Here is a 17,608-nt window from a genome sequence, read left to right on the forward strand (position 1 = left end):
ATAATTAAATAACTGTACACAAAATTTAGATTTGACTGAGTTTTAATATTTTATTAGATCACCAAACGCAAACCATTCCTTGCAAGTGTATAGTGCTGCAGACTTCAGTTATCCGGATGAGCATGTGTTATCTGTTTTTAGCGGTTGTTATTAAGAAATAACATCCTGCTGGATGGCGATATTGATGGCAATCAGAGGTGTTTACGATTGTGCTCAACAGCGCTCAAAATGCTACGGGGAAATGCTGGTATCGTCACATTTTTAAAAATTAAGTAAGTACCGAAGTCGGTACTTCTGACAACCCTATTATATATACACTGTAAAAAATTACAGTGATTTTAACAGTAAAAGACTGTAAAAATGCTGCAGTGAAAAACTGTCAATTGGTTTACAGAAAGTTTCCGTACTATATACGGTGAATAACTATAATAGATCTAATGGTATATTTAATGTAATTTTACGGTAAAATATAAGTTATCTTATATTATCTTATCTTATAGGTTATCACGTAACGGCGTAGTCATTCATTGTAAAATTTACAGTGAAAAACCGTAAATTGACATTCCCACAATTCCCTGCGTGACACTTCACATTTTATATATTTTCGTTGAAATAGCTCTATTTCTTCTTAGTTTTTCTCATTTTTTTCTAATCAGTTATGTACATTATGGTTTTATGTTACATGTATGTTTATTGCATTTTTAAAATTTCATGCATGTTACCATGATGGTGTTTAGTGTGTGTGTAAATGACACTGTGTGCACCTTCTATATATTAGTATTGTCCTCCTCAGCTTGTGGAAAAGCTGCTTGTGATGAACTTTGATTCATCATGTGACTCTTACCACCACTGTGTTTGGTGACTGTCAGTGTATTATAAAGGTACAAAACAGATATTAGTACTTCATTAGGTTGGTAAATTAACATTATATCAGTTAATGAAATACGTTATTTTACCGTAAATTTAACTGATTTTTTTTTTTACGTTGCTACTGTATTTTTTACGGTAAAGTTCTGGCAACCACAGCTGCTGTTTTTTTACCGTAAATTTTACTGGGATTTTTTTTTTACAGTGTAGTATTATATTTTTGCATTGATAGCAGTATTCATCTTCAACAAGGAGATCAATAATACAAACAAAAATACAAAATATATAACAAAAATATATAACAAAAATAAAATACTATATATAACAAAAATAAAATACTAAATAAACTATCCCTTTAAGAAGCTTGTTACTGGAAAATAGCTACATTATTGTAAACACAGTAGTGAAAGATGTAGTTAAGTTGACAGCATCACCACTTTTGTTCCCCAACGCCGGTAGGTCTTTATCAAATCACCAACATTAGAAGGTTTATGTCCATCACTACAATTACAACTTAAGCTGGCAGCGAGAAGTCATCCCCGTTGCTTAGGTCAGTAATTACAGTGAAGTTGGGATGTAAATCCCCTCGGTCGACGCGCAAGTTCATTTGGATGCCAGCTGAGGCTCTGCCGCTCAGGTAATTATAGTTAAGTGCTTTGCTCTATCACGTAACGGCGTAGTCAATCACAGCCCAAGCAGACTGGAAATCAGATCGTCACGGCCAGGCAGTTATATATCATGTGTGATCATCGCATTATATCATCGATGAAGATGTGGCTCTGCGGAGGACAAGTTATAAGCTGCGAGAACAGCGCAGTGATGTAATAACTGTGGGCTTTGGGATGTGTTCAGATAATCAAAATCAGATTTGAGATTAAATATTCAAAATTCCCAAAGGGAAGTTCACACTTCTCTGATAATGCAAACAATTAAGCCGCACCGAGCGCTGCGGTGTGAGGAAGGGCATCTGGAATATTAAAACCCAGAGTTTTAACTAGGTCAAATGAGGCACTGGAGAAGAACTGGAGATTAATATAAATCGTCTTTGGTGATCTTACCGCTCTGCCGGGCTGTCGGGGTCTATGTAAGCGATGAGCGGTGGAGAGGACAGGGTTTCTGTGGCAAAGACTCCTCCCTGGAGCTGGATCCCAAAACCCATGATGGAGTCGCTAATGAGGGTCACCTCTGTTGTTTCCGTGTGGACCACCTGTCCAGCCAGTCCTACGGTACTGGAAGCCAGAGACACTACAGGAATGAAAAACAGAGGAAAACAGGGTCACATATAGTGGAAAAAGTTCCTCGCAAAAACCTATAAAATTGATTTTTGCTCTTATTGGAGGACTATATTTAAAAGAGCAGATTGAACTTTCGGCTAAACTTCTCCTTTGGCGATCACCATAAGGACAAGGAAAAAAAGACAAAGGTTTGGTAAATTAAAACAATCCTTTTGAAGGTTTCAAATAGCGGTTTTGTGTGCATCTCAGAGCAGCTTTTCCCCCAGACTAAAAGGTTGAAAGCCATTAAAGTCTTTGCAGTGACTGAGCTGGATCTGTGCCCTCGCTGCAGATAAGAATTCAATGTGTCTGCACCAGTATCTTTGGGCCAGTTAGGTGCACTTTGAAATAAGAAAAGGCACTTTGATATAGAGCTAGTGTATTATATCGCAAATCAGACCACAGGGATTTTGGGAAACTCTTTCTGTAGATGGTGTGAATTATGAGGTTGTTAGAACTTATCTTACCATTCTGGGTCTGAAATGACTAAATTATACAGTACTTAAATATAGGGTTGTCATTATACCAACATTTTGAGAAACTAATATGCTATTGTTATTATAAAAATTAAATATTAAGGATGCACCAGTATTATTTCTGACTGCTACTGCTCAGTGTTAATTTAGTATTATTTATATACTTTTATAGTATTAAAATTTAGAATTAGCTCATTCTATTTAGCTTGAATTTATTTATTTATTTCAGTTTTAGTAATTTTAGGAGGTAAACTTATTTTATTTCAGCTACTTGCCAAGGCAAAACTTCTAATTTTCATTGAAGTATTTTAATCTAAAATTTATTTTTTATTTCAGCTTTATTTCAAAAACAATTTTACTAGTTTTAGTTAATGATACAATACTGTTACTGCTAAGCTTTCATGTTATGGCAGACAACCAATAAACAGCCAATATTCAAATTCTACAGTATATTGTAAATTAAAATAAACAAGTATAAAAAATAAACATTTAAAAACACATTAAAAATACTTAAAACGCATATACAATTATAATATGTAATATGAAAAATGGATATTTCTAGTGTTTTTAAAAATGTAGTCAATTGTAGTCAATAACAGGTCATAGTTAATAGTATGCTAAAGCCAGCCGACACGTTGACGTGATTGGTTACAAGGTAGTTTGTGATGTCAGAAATACCAGCAATTTCAGTTTTAAAGAGAAAACACTCTGTAAAGGTGTTGACTTATGAATTTGCACATGGTTTGTCTTAAAGCATATTAAAAACACCACATAGACATATAAACAACTTGATTTTCACTACAGGGGGACTTGACAAATCTAAATGTACAAAATAGGAGAAATGAGCATATGCAATTAAATATCCAATATCAACCAATATACAGTATATGAAATATCAACTGATAATGATAAACTGTTCACAAGTTTAAATCCATGTCTGTTAGACAAACAAACAAGTCTGTGAAATAGATAGGCCCTGTTGTTTTCACTGCTTTGATTGAGAGATTTTAAACCAGCTTACAGAAAAGCAGACAGGCACATAAGCATAACCAATGTGATTTATACACTGCGCTGCACCCCATTTACAATTGTCTATATCAATAAAGTCTCATGGGATACATCTCAATTGCAAAGCCACAGATTCGAACTGGGCTGCAAAAAGAACCAATTTTGCCCATGTTTATCGACAACAACTTTTGGAGATCTTTTTTTTCACTCGGCGTGCTTTCAAAAAGGCAAGTGAAAATGTGCTCTGACACACGAGCGCCTTTCACACCCTTGACTGACCAAGCTTGAACTGTCATGTCAAGCACCAGGGAGCACAGATGGTAGTCAGGAGGTCTCTTTCCCCACAGCCACATACAGAAATCTGCCTCTGGGTTATCGACCTGAGCTAAACCAGGCTCGCTGCATTCTTAAAGAGCCTGTTATACTCTTCGGATCGCTCTAGTGTGACTTCAGAGTGAGTCTATCCGAGATTGATGACCCTGCTCACAGGCTAGATTTACCGCACCAGACACCTTTATTGTTTTAAATGTGGTGACCTTTCCTTTTTTATTGGTAGTGAGGGATGAGAGAGGGAGGTTAAGGTGACGCAGATGAGGATGAGATGCCTCTTGGATGCTGAAATGCTTTTAGGGACGTGGCTGCGGTGAACATCGATCAACATTCGTTTGGGACTCCTATCTGAAGCACTGAAAGTGATACTGACTGGTCTTTTTGAGAATGGCTCAGGGGCCACAGACTGTGAATTGACCCGACAAGGCTTTGTGCGCTTCAGAGTCTTGCTTCGCGAGGCGATTCGGTTAAGTGGTGTCTTCGGTTTGTGGTAGACTTCAAAGGCTCTGACAGACAAGGATGCACCTGAGGGCTCATCGTCTACACATCTCAAAGAATTGCCAGCCAACTGACTCTCTCTAGCTCGTTTGCTTCCTCCTCTTCCTTCCTGCAAGAAATCTTCATTTCTGCTTCCCACAGACCAATGAGTCAGCTGTAACTTAAAATCCTTAGAATGAGTCAGAAGGGTTCTGAAACAAATTTTCTTCAGCAGAGAACAGATTTCAGCGGTTCTAAATTGGAAAAAAAAAGCAGCTCTTTGATCCCAAGGCCCTTGACGTCGTCATCACATATATATATATATATATATATATATATATATATATATATATATATATATATTTATATACACACATATACACACACACAGGTGCATCTCAATAAATTAGAATGTCGTGGAAAAGTTAATTTATTTCAGTAATAATTTCAGTAAAATTGTGGAATAAATTCAATGCACACAGACTGAAGTACTTTAAGTCTTTGGTTCTTTTAATTGTGATGATTTTGGCTCACATTTAACAAAAAACCAACAATTCACTGTCTCAATAAATTAGAATACTTCATATGATCAATAAAAAATATTTTGAACAGAAATATCAGGCTTCTGAAAAGTATGTTCATTTCTACGCACTCAATACTTGGTTGGGCCTCCTTTTGCATGAATTACTGCATCAATGCGGTGTGGCATGGAGGCAATCAGCCTGTGGCACTGCTCAGGTGTAATGGAAGCCCAGGTTGCTTTGATAGCATCCTTCAGGTCATCTGCATTTTTGGATCTGGTGTCTCATGTTCCTCTTGACAATACCCCATAGATTCTCTATTATATCCACCAAGGCAGTTTGAGTGCTGGTTCAGAGCCAGAGCCTAGTTTCAAATCAGTTCTTTGTCTTTTGGCACACAAAGCACCAGCTCCAAACCAGGAAAAGTGATTTGTAAGTAGAACCAAAACATTGCTGGGCTAGAAGTAAGAACTGCTTGTGTCAGGGGCTGGGGCGGGGTTACCGTGACCAACAAGAAACTTGTGACCGCCATTTTTGAAATGGCAACTAATTGACCTAATAGCAGCTCGATTGTAATCTCCGTCTATATACAAATTACGGCGAGCCGTGTTTGGATGCCGATGTAGGTTCGCAAAGCCATGAGCATCAACAGTAGTGAAACATCCGCGATTGTTGATAGAAGGCTTGTTCGAGATGCATCGGAGCAGCGCAGACCGATTCGGCGGGTGCCGCGGATCCGCGGGAGCGTTTGTAGAGCATACCACTCCTTGTGCTTTTGGATCTTTCTTGCAGAGCTTTGATGTCATGCGGCGGTCACTCTGCGAGAAGCCGATGCATCTCAAACGAGCCTGGTGCATTTGTGTTTGGTTCTGCGGCACTAGCTTTTCTGTGAAATATGAGACGTATACCATGACTTAAAGGGGTACTTCACCCCTGGAAAGATGAATGTGTATTTAAAATTGGTCATTTATGTAGTAGAAATGTGAAATTATTTTTGAATTTGGAGCTTTCTAGACTGAGAAAAGGCAGAAAATGTATTTTTGACTAATGTGGATGAAAGACAACAACTCCCAGAATGCACTTGTTTTGCTGCCCTTGCGAGGCCACGCCCAAACCACGCCTATCGGTTACAGGCGGCATTACCTGGAAAATTCAAACAACTAGGCTTGCTTTGTTACATATTAATTCTATAAATCGTGAGTTAGTTCATACATTTACAGCGAAATGGTGCTAAATTGCTTTGTACCTGGATGTACACCCAAAACCAGGAAAGGACAAGTAAGTTTCCATCATTTTCCGATTAAGTTAAAGATTTGGAGCGATGTAAACAGTGGCTGCGGGCAATCAAACACCCGAAGTTTGGAGATGACACCGTTATAGAAAACCTAAAAAAACCGCAGAATATGTAGTCTCCATTTCAAGCACGAGGACTACGAACCAAATATCCTTGCAATGAAGAGAACCATTCTGAAGGACACCGCGATACCATCGATATTCACTTTCCCAGAGGACGAACAGCCTGGGCCATCTGGTACTAAGCGTATTCGCCTAGAGGTAAGACTCGCTGATACTAGACTGATAACACAGTAGCCTATATGTAGTGTTGTAGGTAGCAGTAAAACTGCAAACTTAGCAAAGTAACGTTAGATAGACAATTACATATAAGTTGCATATAAGTTGACTGTTATCAAAGTAAAGCCACTGTTCTGTAAAACTGAGTTAGTCTATTTATCTATTTATGCTAACGTTACCACAAAAGCCTGTTGCTGTATTGGTTGAGATGACTGCAGAGACCAATAAATTTGCGAGATGAACCACTGATGTAGTGCAGACAAAATAAAGTTAATTACTGTAAGCTTAAAAATATAATTGACACCCACTTTTGATAAAATCTTTGATCTATGTCCGTGAGTAACCTCAAACGCGCATATGTATGGGCGTGGTGAAAAAATGCGGAACTACCTACTATTACTGGCTGTAGTTTTAAGCCTCTGGCCAAAAAAGCCTCCGATGACGCAAAATGATGATTTTTGCGTCATCGGAGGCTTTTTTACAGAATAAAAATGCATAAATCTCTCATCTCGGGCTGATATGAAGGGAGAAAGCACGGTAATTCGAAAATATTAGTGGTATTCTACTAATACAAAGCTTAATGTTAAATCCTGAAGTAACCCTTTAAGACCTGGCTCTGTGCTGCTCTCTATCCCGTGGAAAGGCAAAGCGGTTCTTAGAAGGCCTGTCAGTTGAACCAACTCTGAACTGGCACTAGCACTAGCTCTAGCTCTGAACTAGCACCCGGTTCGTGCTGGTGGAAAGGGGGTATATGGGGTTCAGGTCAGGCGAGCTTGCTGGCCAATCAAGCACAGTAACACCATGGTCATTGAACCAGCTTTTTGGTACGTTTAGCAGTGTGGGCAGGTGCCAAATCCTGCTGGAAAATGAAATCAGCATCTCCATAAAGCTTGTCAGCAGAAGGAAGCATGAAGTGCTCTAAAATTTCCTGGTAGATGGCTGTGTTGACTGTGGACTTCAGAAAACACAGTGGACCAACACCAGCAGATGACATGGCAGCCCAAATCATCACTGACTGTGGAAACTTCACACTGGACTTCAAGCAACATGGTTTCTGTGCCTTCCACTCTTCCTCCAGACTCTGGGACCTTGATTTCCAAATGAAATGCAAAATTTACTTTCATCTGAAAAGAGGACTTTGGACCACTGAGCAACAGTCCAGTTCTTTTTCTCCTTAGCCCAGGTAAGATGCTTCTGAAGTTGTCTGTGGATCAGAAGTGGCTTGGTACGTGGAATGTAACAGTTGTAGGCCATTTCCTGAAGATGTCTGTGTGTGGTGGCTCTTGATGCACTGACTCCAGCTTCAGTCCACTCCTTTTGAAGCTCTCCTATGTTCTTAAATCGGCTTTGCCTGACAATCTTCTGAAGCCTGCAGTCATTCCTTTCACTTGTACACCTTTTCCTACCACACTTTATCCTTCCAGTCAACTTTCCATGAATATGCTTTGGCACAGCACTCTGCAAACAGCCAGCCCTTTCAGCAATAACCTTCTGTGGCTTACCCTCATTGTAGAGGGTCTTGATGATCGTCTTCTGGACAACTGTCAAGTCAGCAGACTTCCCCATGACTGCTGTTGGGATTACTGACCTAAACCCAGTATTTATACCCCGAGAGTGGCAATTTAATAGAACTTGAAATTAAATATTCTAATAATTTGAGATACTGATGTTTTTTATTTTGATGAGCAGCAAGCTATAATCATCAAAATGAAAACAAAAAAGGTCTGGAAATATTTTACTTTATGTCTAATAAATCTAGAATATATTTAAGTTTTACTTTTTGAATTAAATTACAGAAAAAAAAAAAAAAACTTTTTCATGATATTCTTATTTATTGAGATGCACTTGTATATCCACTATATTGCCAAAAGTTTTGGGACACCTGCCTTTATGTGCACATGAACTTTAATGACATCCCAATCTTAATCCATATGGTTTAATATGGAGTTGAGTTATTATGGACCTTGCTTTGTGCACTGGTGCGCAGTCATGATGGAACAGGAAGGGGCCATCCCCAAACTGTTCCCACAAAGTTGGAAGCATGAAATTGTCCAAAATATCTTGGTATACTGAAGCATTAAGAGTTCCTTTCACTGGAACTAAGGGGCCAAGCCCAACCCCTGAAAAACAACCCCACACCATAATCCCCCATCCACCAAACTTTACACTTGGCACAATGCAGTCAGGCAAGTGCCGTTCTTCTGGCAACCACCAAACCCAGACTCGTCCATCGGATTGCCAGACAGAGAAGCACGAATTTGTCACTACAGAGAACACTGCTCTGGAGTCCAGTGGTGGCATGCTTTACACCACTGCATCCAACGCTTTGCATTGCACTTGGTGATGTAAGGCTTGGATGCAGCTGCTCGACCATGGAAACCCATTTCATGAAGCTCTCTAAGCACTGTTCTTGAGCTAATCTGAAGGCCACACGAAGTTTGGAGGTCTGTAGCTATTGACTCTGCAGAAAGTTGGAGACTTCTGTGCACTGTATACCTCAGCATGCGTTGACCCCGCTCTGTGATTTAACTTGGCCTACCACTTTGTGGCTGAGTTGCTGTTGTTCCCAATTGCTTCCACTTTGTTATGATACCACCAACAGTTGACAGTGGAATATTTAGTAGTGAGGAAATTTCACGAATGGACTTATTGGACTTATTATGGCAACCTATCACGGTACCACGCTTGAATTCACTGAGCTCCTGAGAGCGACCCATTCTTTCACAAATGTTTGTAGAAGCAGTCTGCATGCCTAGGTGCTTGATTTTATACACCTGTGGCCATGGAAGAGATGGAACACCTGAATTCATTGATTTGGAGGGGTATCCCAATACTTTTGGCAATATAGTGTATGTATGCTGCTGAGAACAAAATTTTATGAAAACAATTCATCAAAGGCATCAGTAAACTATTATACAAAGTTTATTAATACACATTTGAGTGATTCTGAGAATGTAAAGTTCATGAAAAATAGCACAAAAAAAAAAAAAAAAAAAATTCAAACTGGCACTTAACATACGTGTACAAAATTATTCAACCACCAAAAATAAAATTTTGTGCAGAATCTTTTATTCTTTATAACCTCCAAATACTTCCTGCAACAACAAAGAACCCTCATAACAAGACTAGACCACCTCCATGTTTGACCATGGAGATGGTGTTCTTCTGCTCATAAGCTTTGCAGCTTTGCTGATTGCCACACTTGACCAAGAAGAACATAAAAGTCTGACTTGGATATGCTTAAATTCATTTGGATATACCTGTGGAGTTGTGTTCTTCAGGGTTCAGCACTTCTGGGTTCTACGTCAGAACGCCGGCTAATTATTGGCTGGCTCCTGCATCAGCGTCGTGGTGCTCACGTGAACAGTGTTGGCCAATACCGAGTCGGCGTTGTGATGTAGAACCCGGAAGCGGTGCACTCTGTTTACAATGTAAACAGCGTAGGAGAATTAAATTGTTGAATAAAGTCGTTATTTTTTTTTTGTTTTTGCGTTTTTAATTTGTGTTCTGAAGATGAACGAAGGTCTTACGGGTGTGGATCGACATGAGGGTAAGTAATTAATGACAGAAATTTCATTTTTGGGTGAACTAACCTTTTAAGTGTATGCCGCAGCCTGATCTGTGTCTTGCTGAAGATGTCCTATTTTATTGTAATTATATTTTCCTCTAGCAGAACATATTAACTGACAACTGCATGGAAATCATAAACGAGGACTGTAGGCATTAGACAACAATTAAATTATGCTAATATTCTCCTGGTGAGAAGACACGGTGCTAGTTCGGTCACAGTACATTAAACGCAGACTGGTTTGTTCCGGACCACGGAAACACAGAAGGGGAACGTTAAAATTAGTATGACACCGCCTCCAACAGGGGTAAACAAGATTTAGAAAAGACATCAGTGAAAGCTTTTTACAGTTACCCCAGCAGGAGAAGAGGAGACGATAGACTCAGTGTGTCTGTTTATGGTGCGTGTGGACAAGACAGATAGTTTCACCTCACATTCACTGCTTCATTGACTCTGGGTTTGATCTTGCAGTAGACACTTTCTACAAATAGGGAACAAATTCTTCTGAAAACCTTATTCAACAAGGCCTCACAACAATATACATGAGATTTGTCCCTATAAAGCTTTACAAAAAGTAACAGAACACCAAACTGTGCTAGTATAAAGCACATATGAAAATGGCACTGCTTTCTGTGTTATCACTCCGTGAGAGGAGATGGGTTGGCATCGCATCCAGACGTGTCATTGCTGTCTGATGGGTGACTTTGCAGCATGTATCACCCTCCCTCCATCGCTCCAGTCTCTCTCTCTCTCTCTCTCTCTCTCTCTCTCTCTCTCTCTCTCTCAGAAGTGTCTGAGAGCTTTATTCTGTCCCTGTGAGCCAGTGACAGTAAAGGCCTCAGGAGGGACTTTTAACAAACCAATGCTACTTTGTATGCTAGAAGACGTCACTCATGCAAAAGCTGAAAAAGCTGAATCAGCAGTACTGCATGCAGTGAATCCATCCTCACTCATTTGCCTTTGCGCTATAGGCTGTCAGAACATATCTTGGGCAATTGGGCTCCTTGATATGACTGCCACTGCTTCTGTGCAGAGCTCTGCGGACAGTAAAATCAAGGTGCTATGCAAATTGGACTCATTTGGAGCATCAATGAAGTTAATCAAGCTTTAATTAAGCTTTCAATTTGGGCCAGTGAGGCAATGAACAATTTGCTGCTCTTTGAGCTTCACAGCAGTTGGTTGAAACAAGGTGATTGCTGATAAGCTGCTAATATTCATTAGCATTTCTTGGGCCATTATTTGATACAAATTCAAATATTTCAGCAAAAGCCTCTAGATTATTAAAAACATATTCAGTCAAGCATGTTTAATTATTTATTAAGTAGTATTTATTCATATTTTTTAGTTAGAAAATGGAAAATTTTGTGATGTCAATTTTATTAGTTTTTTTTTTTTAAATAAAATAAAATTAGCTTTTCATCTAATATTTATATATTATCTTATTTCAAGCTTTATTTCAATTACAGAAAACTACTTTTAATATTTGTACTTTTCATTTATCAGTTACAACACTGGTTCAAATGCTGTAACAGTTGTAGCCCATTTCCTGAAGATGTCTCTGTGTGGTGGCTCTTGATGCACTGACTCCAGCTTCAGTCCAGCTCTCCTAAGTTCTTAAATCGGCTTCGCCTGACAATCTTCTGAAGCCTGCAGTCATTCCTTTCATGCTTTCGGAATTATCATAAAGACGAGTTTCCTACTCTGTAAACCCCAACGCTCAAATTATTTTTTTTTAGTAGGACAAACTTAAATTAAACAATTTTAACTTTCATGAGTATTTAGCACTTTATTTTTCCTTCAAGTTCACAGAACTGATATATTTTAAGTAAACTGAAGTGTTTCATTTTTTTTTTTTTTTTTTTTTTTTTTTTGAGTTTTATGAACTTATTTCTTTTAATTTAGACAAACTTAAGTTTAACTGAAAATGGGCTGGGATCTCTATTTTCCAGCATACTTTGCCCATGGCACTCGAAAGGGAGAGTAAATGCTAAAATTAAGTGTTATATAATGTTTTTTGTGCAAGATTAATGTTAAGTGGGAGTTTTAGTATTGATTAATATTTTGTTATGCTAATTTAGAAGAGTTTTTGTTAATGGTTTTTGAAGGGGTAACCATCATGGTGACAAGTGGTGCATGTGGCTTGGATTGAGAACAAGTATGTTAAATGCTTTATATTGTTGTACTTATTTAGAAAGTGTTATAACATGCTATTGTTAACATGTTAGCATATTAGCAAGCTAGCTTATTCTGAATTAGCTTGTTATAGCTAGCTAAGTTTACACTAATAAATATGTTTACATTGAGGTTACATGATAATTTTAAGTTAAATGTATGAATTAGTGTTCTCAAAAATTGCACATGAACGAAAGTTGAATGCGATGAGCTGGTAATCATGACTTCAGAATTATCAAATATCCAGTAGCACAAGAAGGCAGCATAAGTTTTGACTGGTAGTGTAATAGCACAGCTAAAACAAAACCAACTTAAATCTGGTTATTTCATTTAAGCTGACCTACCAGTCTGAACAGGCTACAGTATAGTTGGGCGAACAGCTGGTTTTCCAACCGGACCAGCTGAAAAATATCCCTCTAAAATTAGCAGACCAATCTGACCAGGCTAGAAGACCAACTAAGACCAGTAAACCAGCTTAGGCTAGACTAAGATGTATTTAAGCAGTGTAGCAACTGTATTTGTGGAATGAATCAGTATGTCTGCTGCATTTGCCTTTTTAGTTATGAATATTGTCCATTATGATATATTATACTCTGGTGTGCTCCTATGATTAAGCATGTTTCATGAGTTATAGTAAAATAAAAGCTGAGGAAAGACTCAATACAACTATTACAGACCCATTATAGAATAATTTTTCTAAACAAACAGCGTCTATGAGAGGCCATGCACATGCTCATGGCAGTAACCTGAAAATAAATTTGTGTAATAGATGAGATGCTCTGTTTCTGTGCGCTAGGTATATTAGCCAAACACAAGCGGCAGGCAATGCGGTTGGAGAAACTATTAAAAGTGATGTTCAGAACAAGTGCAGCCAAGTAAATTAAACACTTCAAAGTCATAAAAAATGGTCAGTTAAATTAGCCAGAGTTTTTTGTCATTTTAAAATACTGCCTCATATCCCAGTGTAATGAAACAACTAAGGAAGCCATTTATAGGGGGACTTTGCATCTGTGACACTATGTTTGTTAAAGCAAAGCGAAATGTCAATTTCTAATACAGCCGATGGCATGATTTCAGGGCGGGATAACATGTTTGTCCAAACCATGGAAGAATGGTGTGGTTGCTTCCAAACAGGTTTCCAAAGCATACCTACCTGTAATGCAAGGAATTAAATATCATATTTTGTGCTCAGCAGAAGAAATTCATACATGTTTGGAACAACTTGAGTAAATTATGACAGGATTTTCATTTTTGGGTGAACTATCACTTTAAGAGTGCTTTGGAAACCTGCTTGGAAACAATCATTATTATTGCAATTTCATTTGGTGCTACCAGTGTTATTTTAGCATTATTTATGTTCTATCGTAGTATTAATTCTATATTTTCAGTTTTAATTTTAATTTGTGTTTCAGTCATGTGTTTTGTCATTATATACATACAGTGTGTGTGTGTATATATATATATATATATATATATATATATATATATATATATATATTTTAGCGTTAGTAGTTTTAGTACTTGAAATTAAACTTAAAAATAAACAACACAAATTAAAAATGTTGCATCAGCAACTAACTGAAATAAGTTTTATCTTTTCATCTAATATTTATATTTTATTTCAGCCTTATTCCAATATACCGAAAATTAGTTTTAGTTTTACAACATTTGATGGCACTATAATGTCACCGAAATTACACACTTATGAAGAAATATAACCGACTCCCAGAAATATTCAATTCCCATTGGACTGAATCTGAAAACTGATGATGTCAGCAGATTGACCTAATCCTGCATCTCAATCATCACTTTCACAGCCACGTTCTCTACGGCATTTGTCCAAACCCCACTTCCTTTAACACCCACAGTAAATAACCAAGCAGCTACAAATGCAACAAAAAACAGCAACTCACAAACAAGTCAGTTACTGAAAGTTGCCATGAACGAGGTCTGTGTCATGGGCAACTGATTAACCATTTTCCAGTCCCAGCGTTTGTTTATTGGTCTTGTTGACAAAGCCCGTAGATAACACCCCACACGGTATGAAAGCGTGGTCGGGTAATTATCTGTGGCATAGGAGGCGACGACAACGCTGCTCGGTTGAAGGATATGAAATATCTTTCAGGATCTAATTACTGGGTAGCCAGAGGTGTAATTTCCCTCTTTCGCTTGCCGGCTTCAGATATGGGAAGAGAATGCTGAATGTGTTCTCTTCAGGTAAGTTCTATCACGCTCGCTGATCTTAATCAGATTCAAAGCCCAGTCGTGAGGGGGAAGGGTAGGAAGGATGGGAAGCATGTGCAACTCATCTGAATGTACAGATAAAGACAGTCTATCATAGCGGAGACAGGAAGAATAATAGACGTATGGCTCTTCTTTAATACCAAGCAACCTCGTTGCAATTATGTTGGAGTTTTATTGCTTTTGTCACTTTCAGTGGCTTGACCAAGCTTCTCTTTTCGTGCACTTTCATGCGCTTAGCATAATGAGGCATTTATAAAGGTTCATTTCTGAATTACTGTAGGCAGTATATTCAACCTCCTGACTTATGTTTCGCACAAAGAATGGCAAAGGCAGCTATAAAAATTCAAAACCTAATATTAAAGTCAAGACAAGTCCCTGGCCAGAGCCTGCATGAGGTGCTGATACATTAGAGAAGTTTTACAGGAAATCAATAACCAAGCCTTTTTCTGTTTACTTCAGCCATTCTGATAAAAATGAAAGGTTTCAAAGAATAATTCAAAGTGAAACTGGGAAAGAACCAACAGTAAATCTTGTGTTTTACATGTTTTATCCTCTCCACATCTAATTATCCAATATACTACAGAGCCAGAAAAAAGGTCTTTGGCTATTGCTTTGTGCTTTGTGGAAATTTCAACATAGCAAGACAAGTTTAAAAAAAAGTACTTTCAAAAAACATGTCTCGAGATTCAAGGCTCCATTCACAGTTGTGCTCCATCAAGATGGTTGAAAAGAATGCATGTTACAGCACATGAAGGCTTTCAAGCATCAAAAAGGATGCAGAGGCAACATAAAAGCATAATAGAAGTGGTCCATACAATGCATTGAGTGAGTAACAGATCACATTTAAGTAGCGATTCACGGGAAAAAAGTTGTTTTGAATCAGACTTCTTTTTGAATAAATTGTTGATCTGGGTTCAGAAAACCAAATGATTTATTCTATCAAGTGTGAAGGGGTTTGATTCTGAAATCCACTGCTGCTTCAATGTACATCTTTTACTAAGGGGTTTGCTTCTGAAATCCACTCCTGCTTCAATGTACGTCTTTTACTGAAGGGTTGGATTCTGAAATCCACTCCTGCTTCAATGTACATCTTTTACGGAAGGTTTGGATTCTGAAATCCACTCCTGCTTCAATGTACATCTTTTTACGGAAGGGTTGGATTCTGAAATCCACTCCTGCTTCAATGTACATCTTTTACTGAAGGGTTGGATTCTGAAATCCACTGCCGCTTCAATGTACATCTTTTACGGAAGGGTTGGATTCTGAAATCCACTCCTGCTTCAACGTACATCTTTTATGGAAGGGTTGGATTCTGAAATCCACTCCTGCTTCAATGTACATCTTTTACGGAAGGGTTGGATTCTGAAATCCACTCCTGCTTCAATGTACATCTTTTTACGGAAGGGTTGGATTCTGAAATCCACTCCTGCTTCAATGTACATCTTTTACGGAAGGGTTGGATTCTGAAATCCACTCCTGCTTCAATGAACATCTTTTACGGAAGGGTTGGATTCTGAAATCCACTCCTGCTTCAATGTACATCTTTTACTGAAGGGTTGGATTCTGAAATCCACTGCCGCTTCAATGTACATCTTTTACGGAAGGGTTGGATTCTGAAATCCACTCCTGCTTCAATGTACATCTTTTTACGGAAGGGTTGGATTCTGAAATCCACTCCTGCTTCAATGTACATCTTTTTACGGAAGGGTTGGATTCTGAAATCCACTCCTGCTTCAATGTACATCTTTTTACGGAAGGGTTGGATTCTGAAATCCACTCCTGCTTCAATGTACATCTTTTACGGAAGGGTTGGATTCTGAAATCCACTGCCGCTTCAATGTACATCTTTTACTGAAGGGTTGGATTCTGAAATCCACTCCTGCTTCAATGTACATCTTTTTACGGAAGGGTTGGATTCTGAAATCCACTCCTGCTTCAATGTACATCTTTTACGGAAGGGTTGGATTCTGAAATCCACTCCTGCTTCAATGTACATCTTTTACGGAAGGGTTGGATTCTGAAATCCACTCCTGCTTCAATGTACATCTTTTTACGGAAGGGTTGGATTCTGAAATCCACTCCTGCTTCAATGTACATCTTTTACGGAAGGGTTGGATTCTGAAATCCACTCCTGCTTCAATGTACATCTTTTACTGAAGGGTTGGATTCTGAAATCCACTGCCGCTTCAATGTACATCTTTTACTGAAGGGTTGGATTCTGAAATCCACTCCCGCTTCAATGTACATCTTTTACTGAGGGGTTGGATTCTGAAATCCACTCCTGCTTCAATGTACATCTTTTTACGGTAGGGTTGGATTCTGAAATCCACTCCTGCTTCAATGTACATCTTTTACGGAAGGGTTGGATTCTGAAATCCACTCCTGCTTCAATGTACATCTTTTACTGAAGGGTTGGATTCTGAAATCCACTGCCGCTTCAATGTACATCTTTTACGGAAGGGTTGGATTCTGAAATCCACTGCCGCTTCAATGTACATCTTTTACTGAAGGGTTGGATTCTGAAATCCACTCCTGCTTCAATGTACATCTTTTACTGAGGGGTTGGATTCTGAAATCCACTCCTGCTTCAATGTACATCTTTTACGGAAGGGTTGGATTCTGAAATCCACTCCTGCTTCAATGTACATCTTTTACTGAAGGGTTGGATTCTGAAATCCACTCCCGCTTCAATGTACATCTTTTACGGAAGGGTTGGATTCTGAAATCCACTCCCGCTTCAATGTACATCTTTTACGGAAGGGTTGGATTCTGAAATCCACTCCCGCTTCAATGTACATCTTTTACGGAAGGGTTGGATTCTGAAATCCACTCCCGCTTCAATGTACATCTTTTACGGAAGGGTTGGATTCTGAAATCCACTCCCGCTTCAATGTACATCTTTTACGGAAGGGTTGGATTCTGAAATCCACTGCCGCTTCAATGTACATCTTTTACGGAAGGGTTGGATTCTGAAATCCACTGCCGCTTCAATGTACATCTTTTACTGAGGGGTTGGATTCTGAAATCCACTCCCGCTTCAATGTACATCTTTTACTGAGGGGTTGGATTCTGAAATCCACTCCTGCTTCAATGTACATC

At 38.6% G+C, this 17,608-nt stretch overlaps 1 protein-coding gene across 10 annotated transcripts in view; it reads right to left on the reverse strand.

Moving 5' to 3' along the window:
- Positions 1 to 17,608, reverse strand: part of grip1 (glutamate receptor interacting protein 1) — a 307,700-nt gene that overhangs the window by 42,380 nt on the left and 247,712 nt on the right. For all 10 annotated transcript variants that reach the window (XM_048155158.1, XM_048155152.1, XM_048155156.1 and 7 more), the window contains exon 12: positions 1,926 to 2,112. In XM_048155158.1, coding sequence (XP_048011115.1) covers positions 1,926 to 2,112 — 187 coding nt within the window. The remainder of the gene's footprint in view (positions 1 to 1,925; positions 2,113 to 17,608) is intronic.

Source organism: Megalobrama amblycephala, linkage group LG14 (genome assembly GCF_018812025.1).
Source record: "Megalobrama amblycephala isolate DHTTF-2021 linkage group LG14, ASM1881202v1, whole genome shotgun sequence".
NCBI lineage: Eukaryota > Metazoa > Chordata > Actinopteri > Cypriniformes > Xenocyprididae > Megalobrama > Megalobrama amblycephala.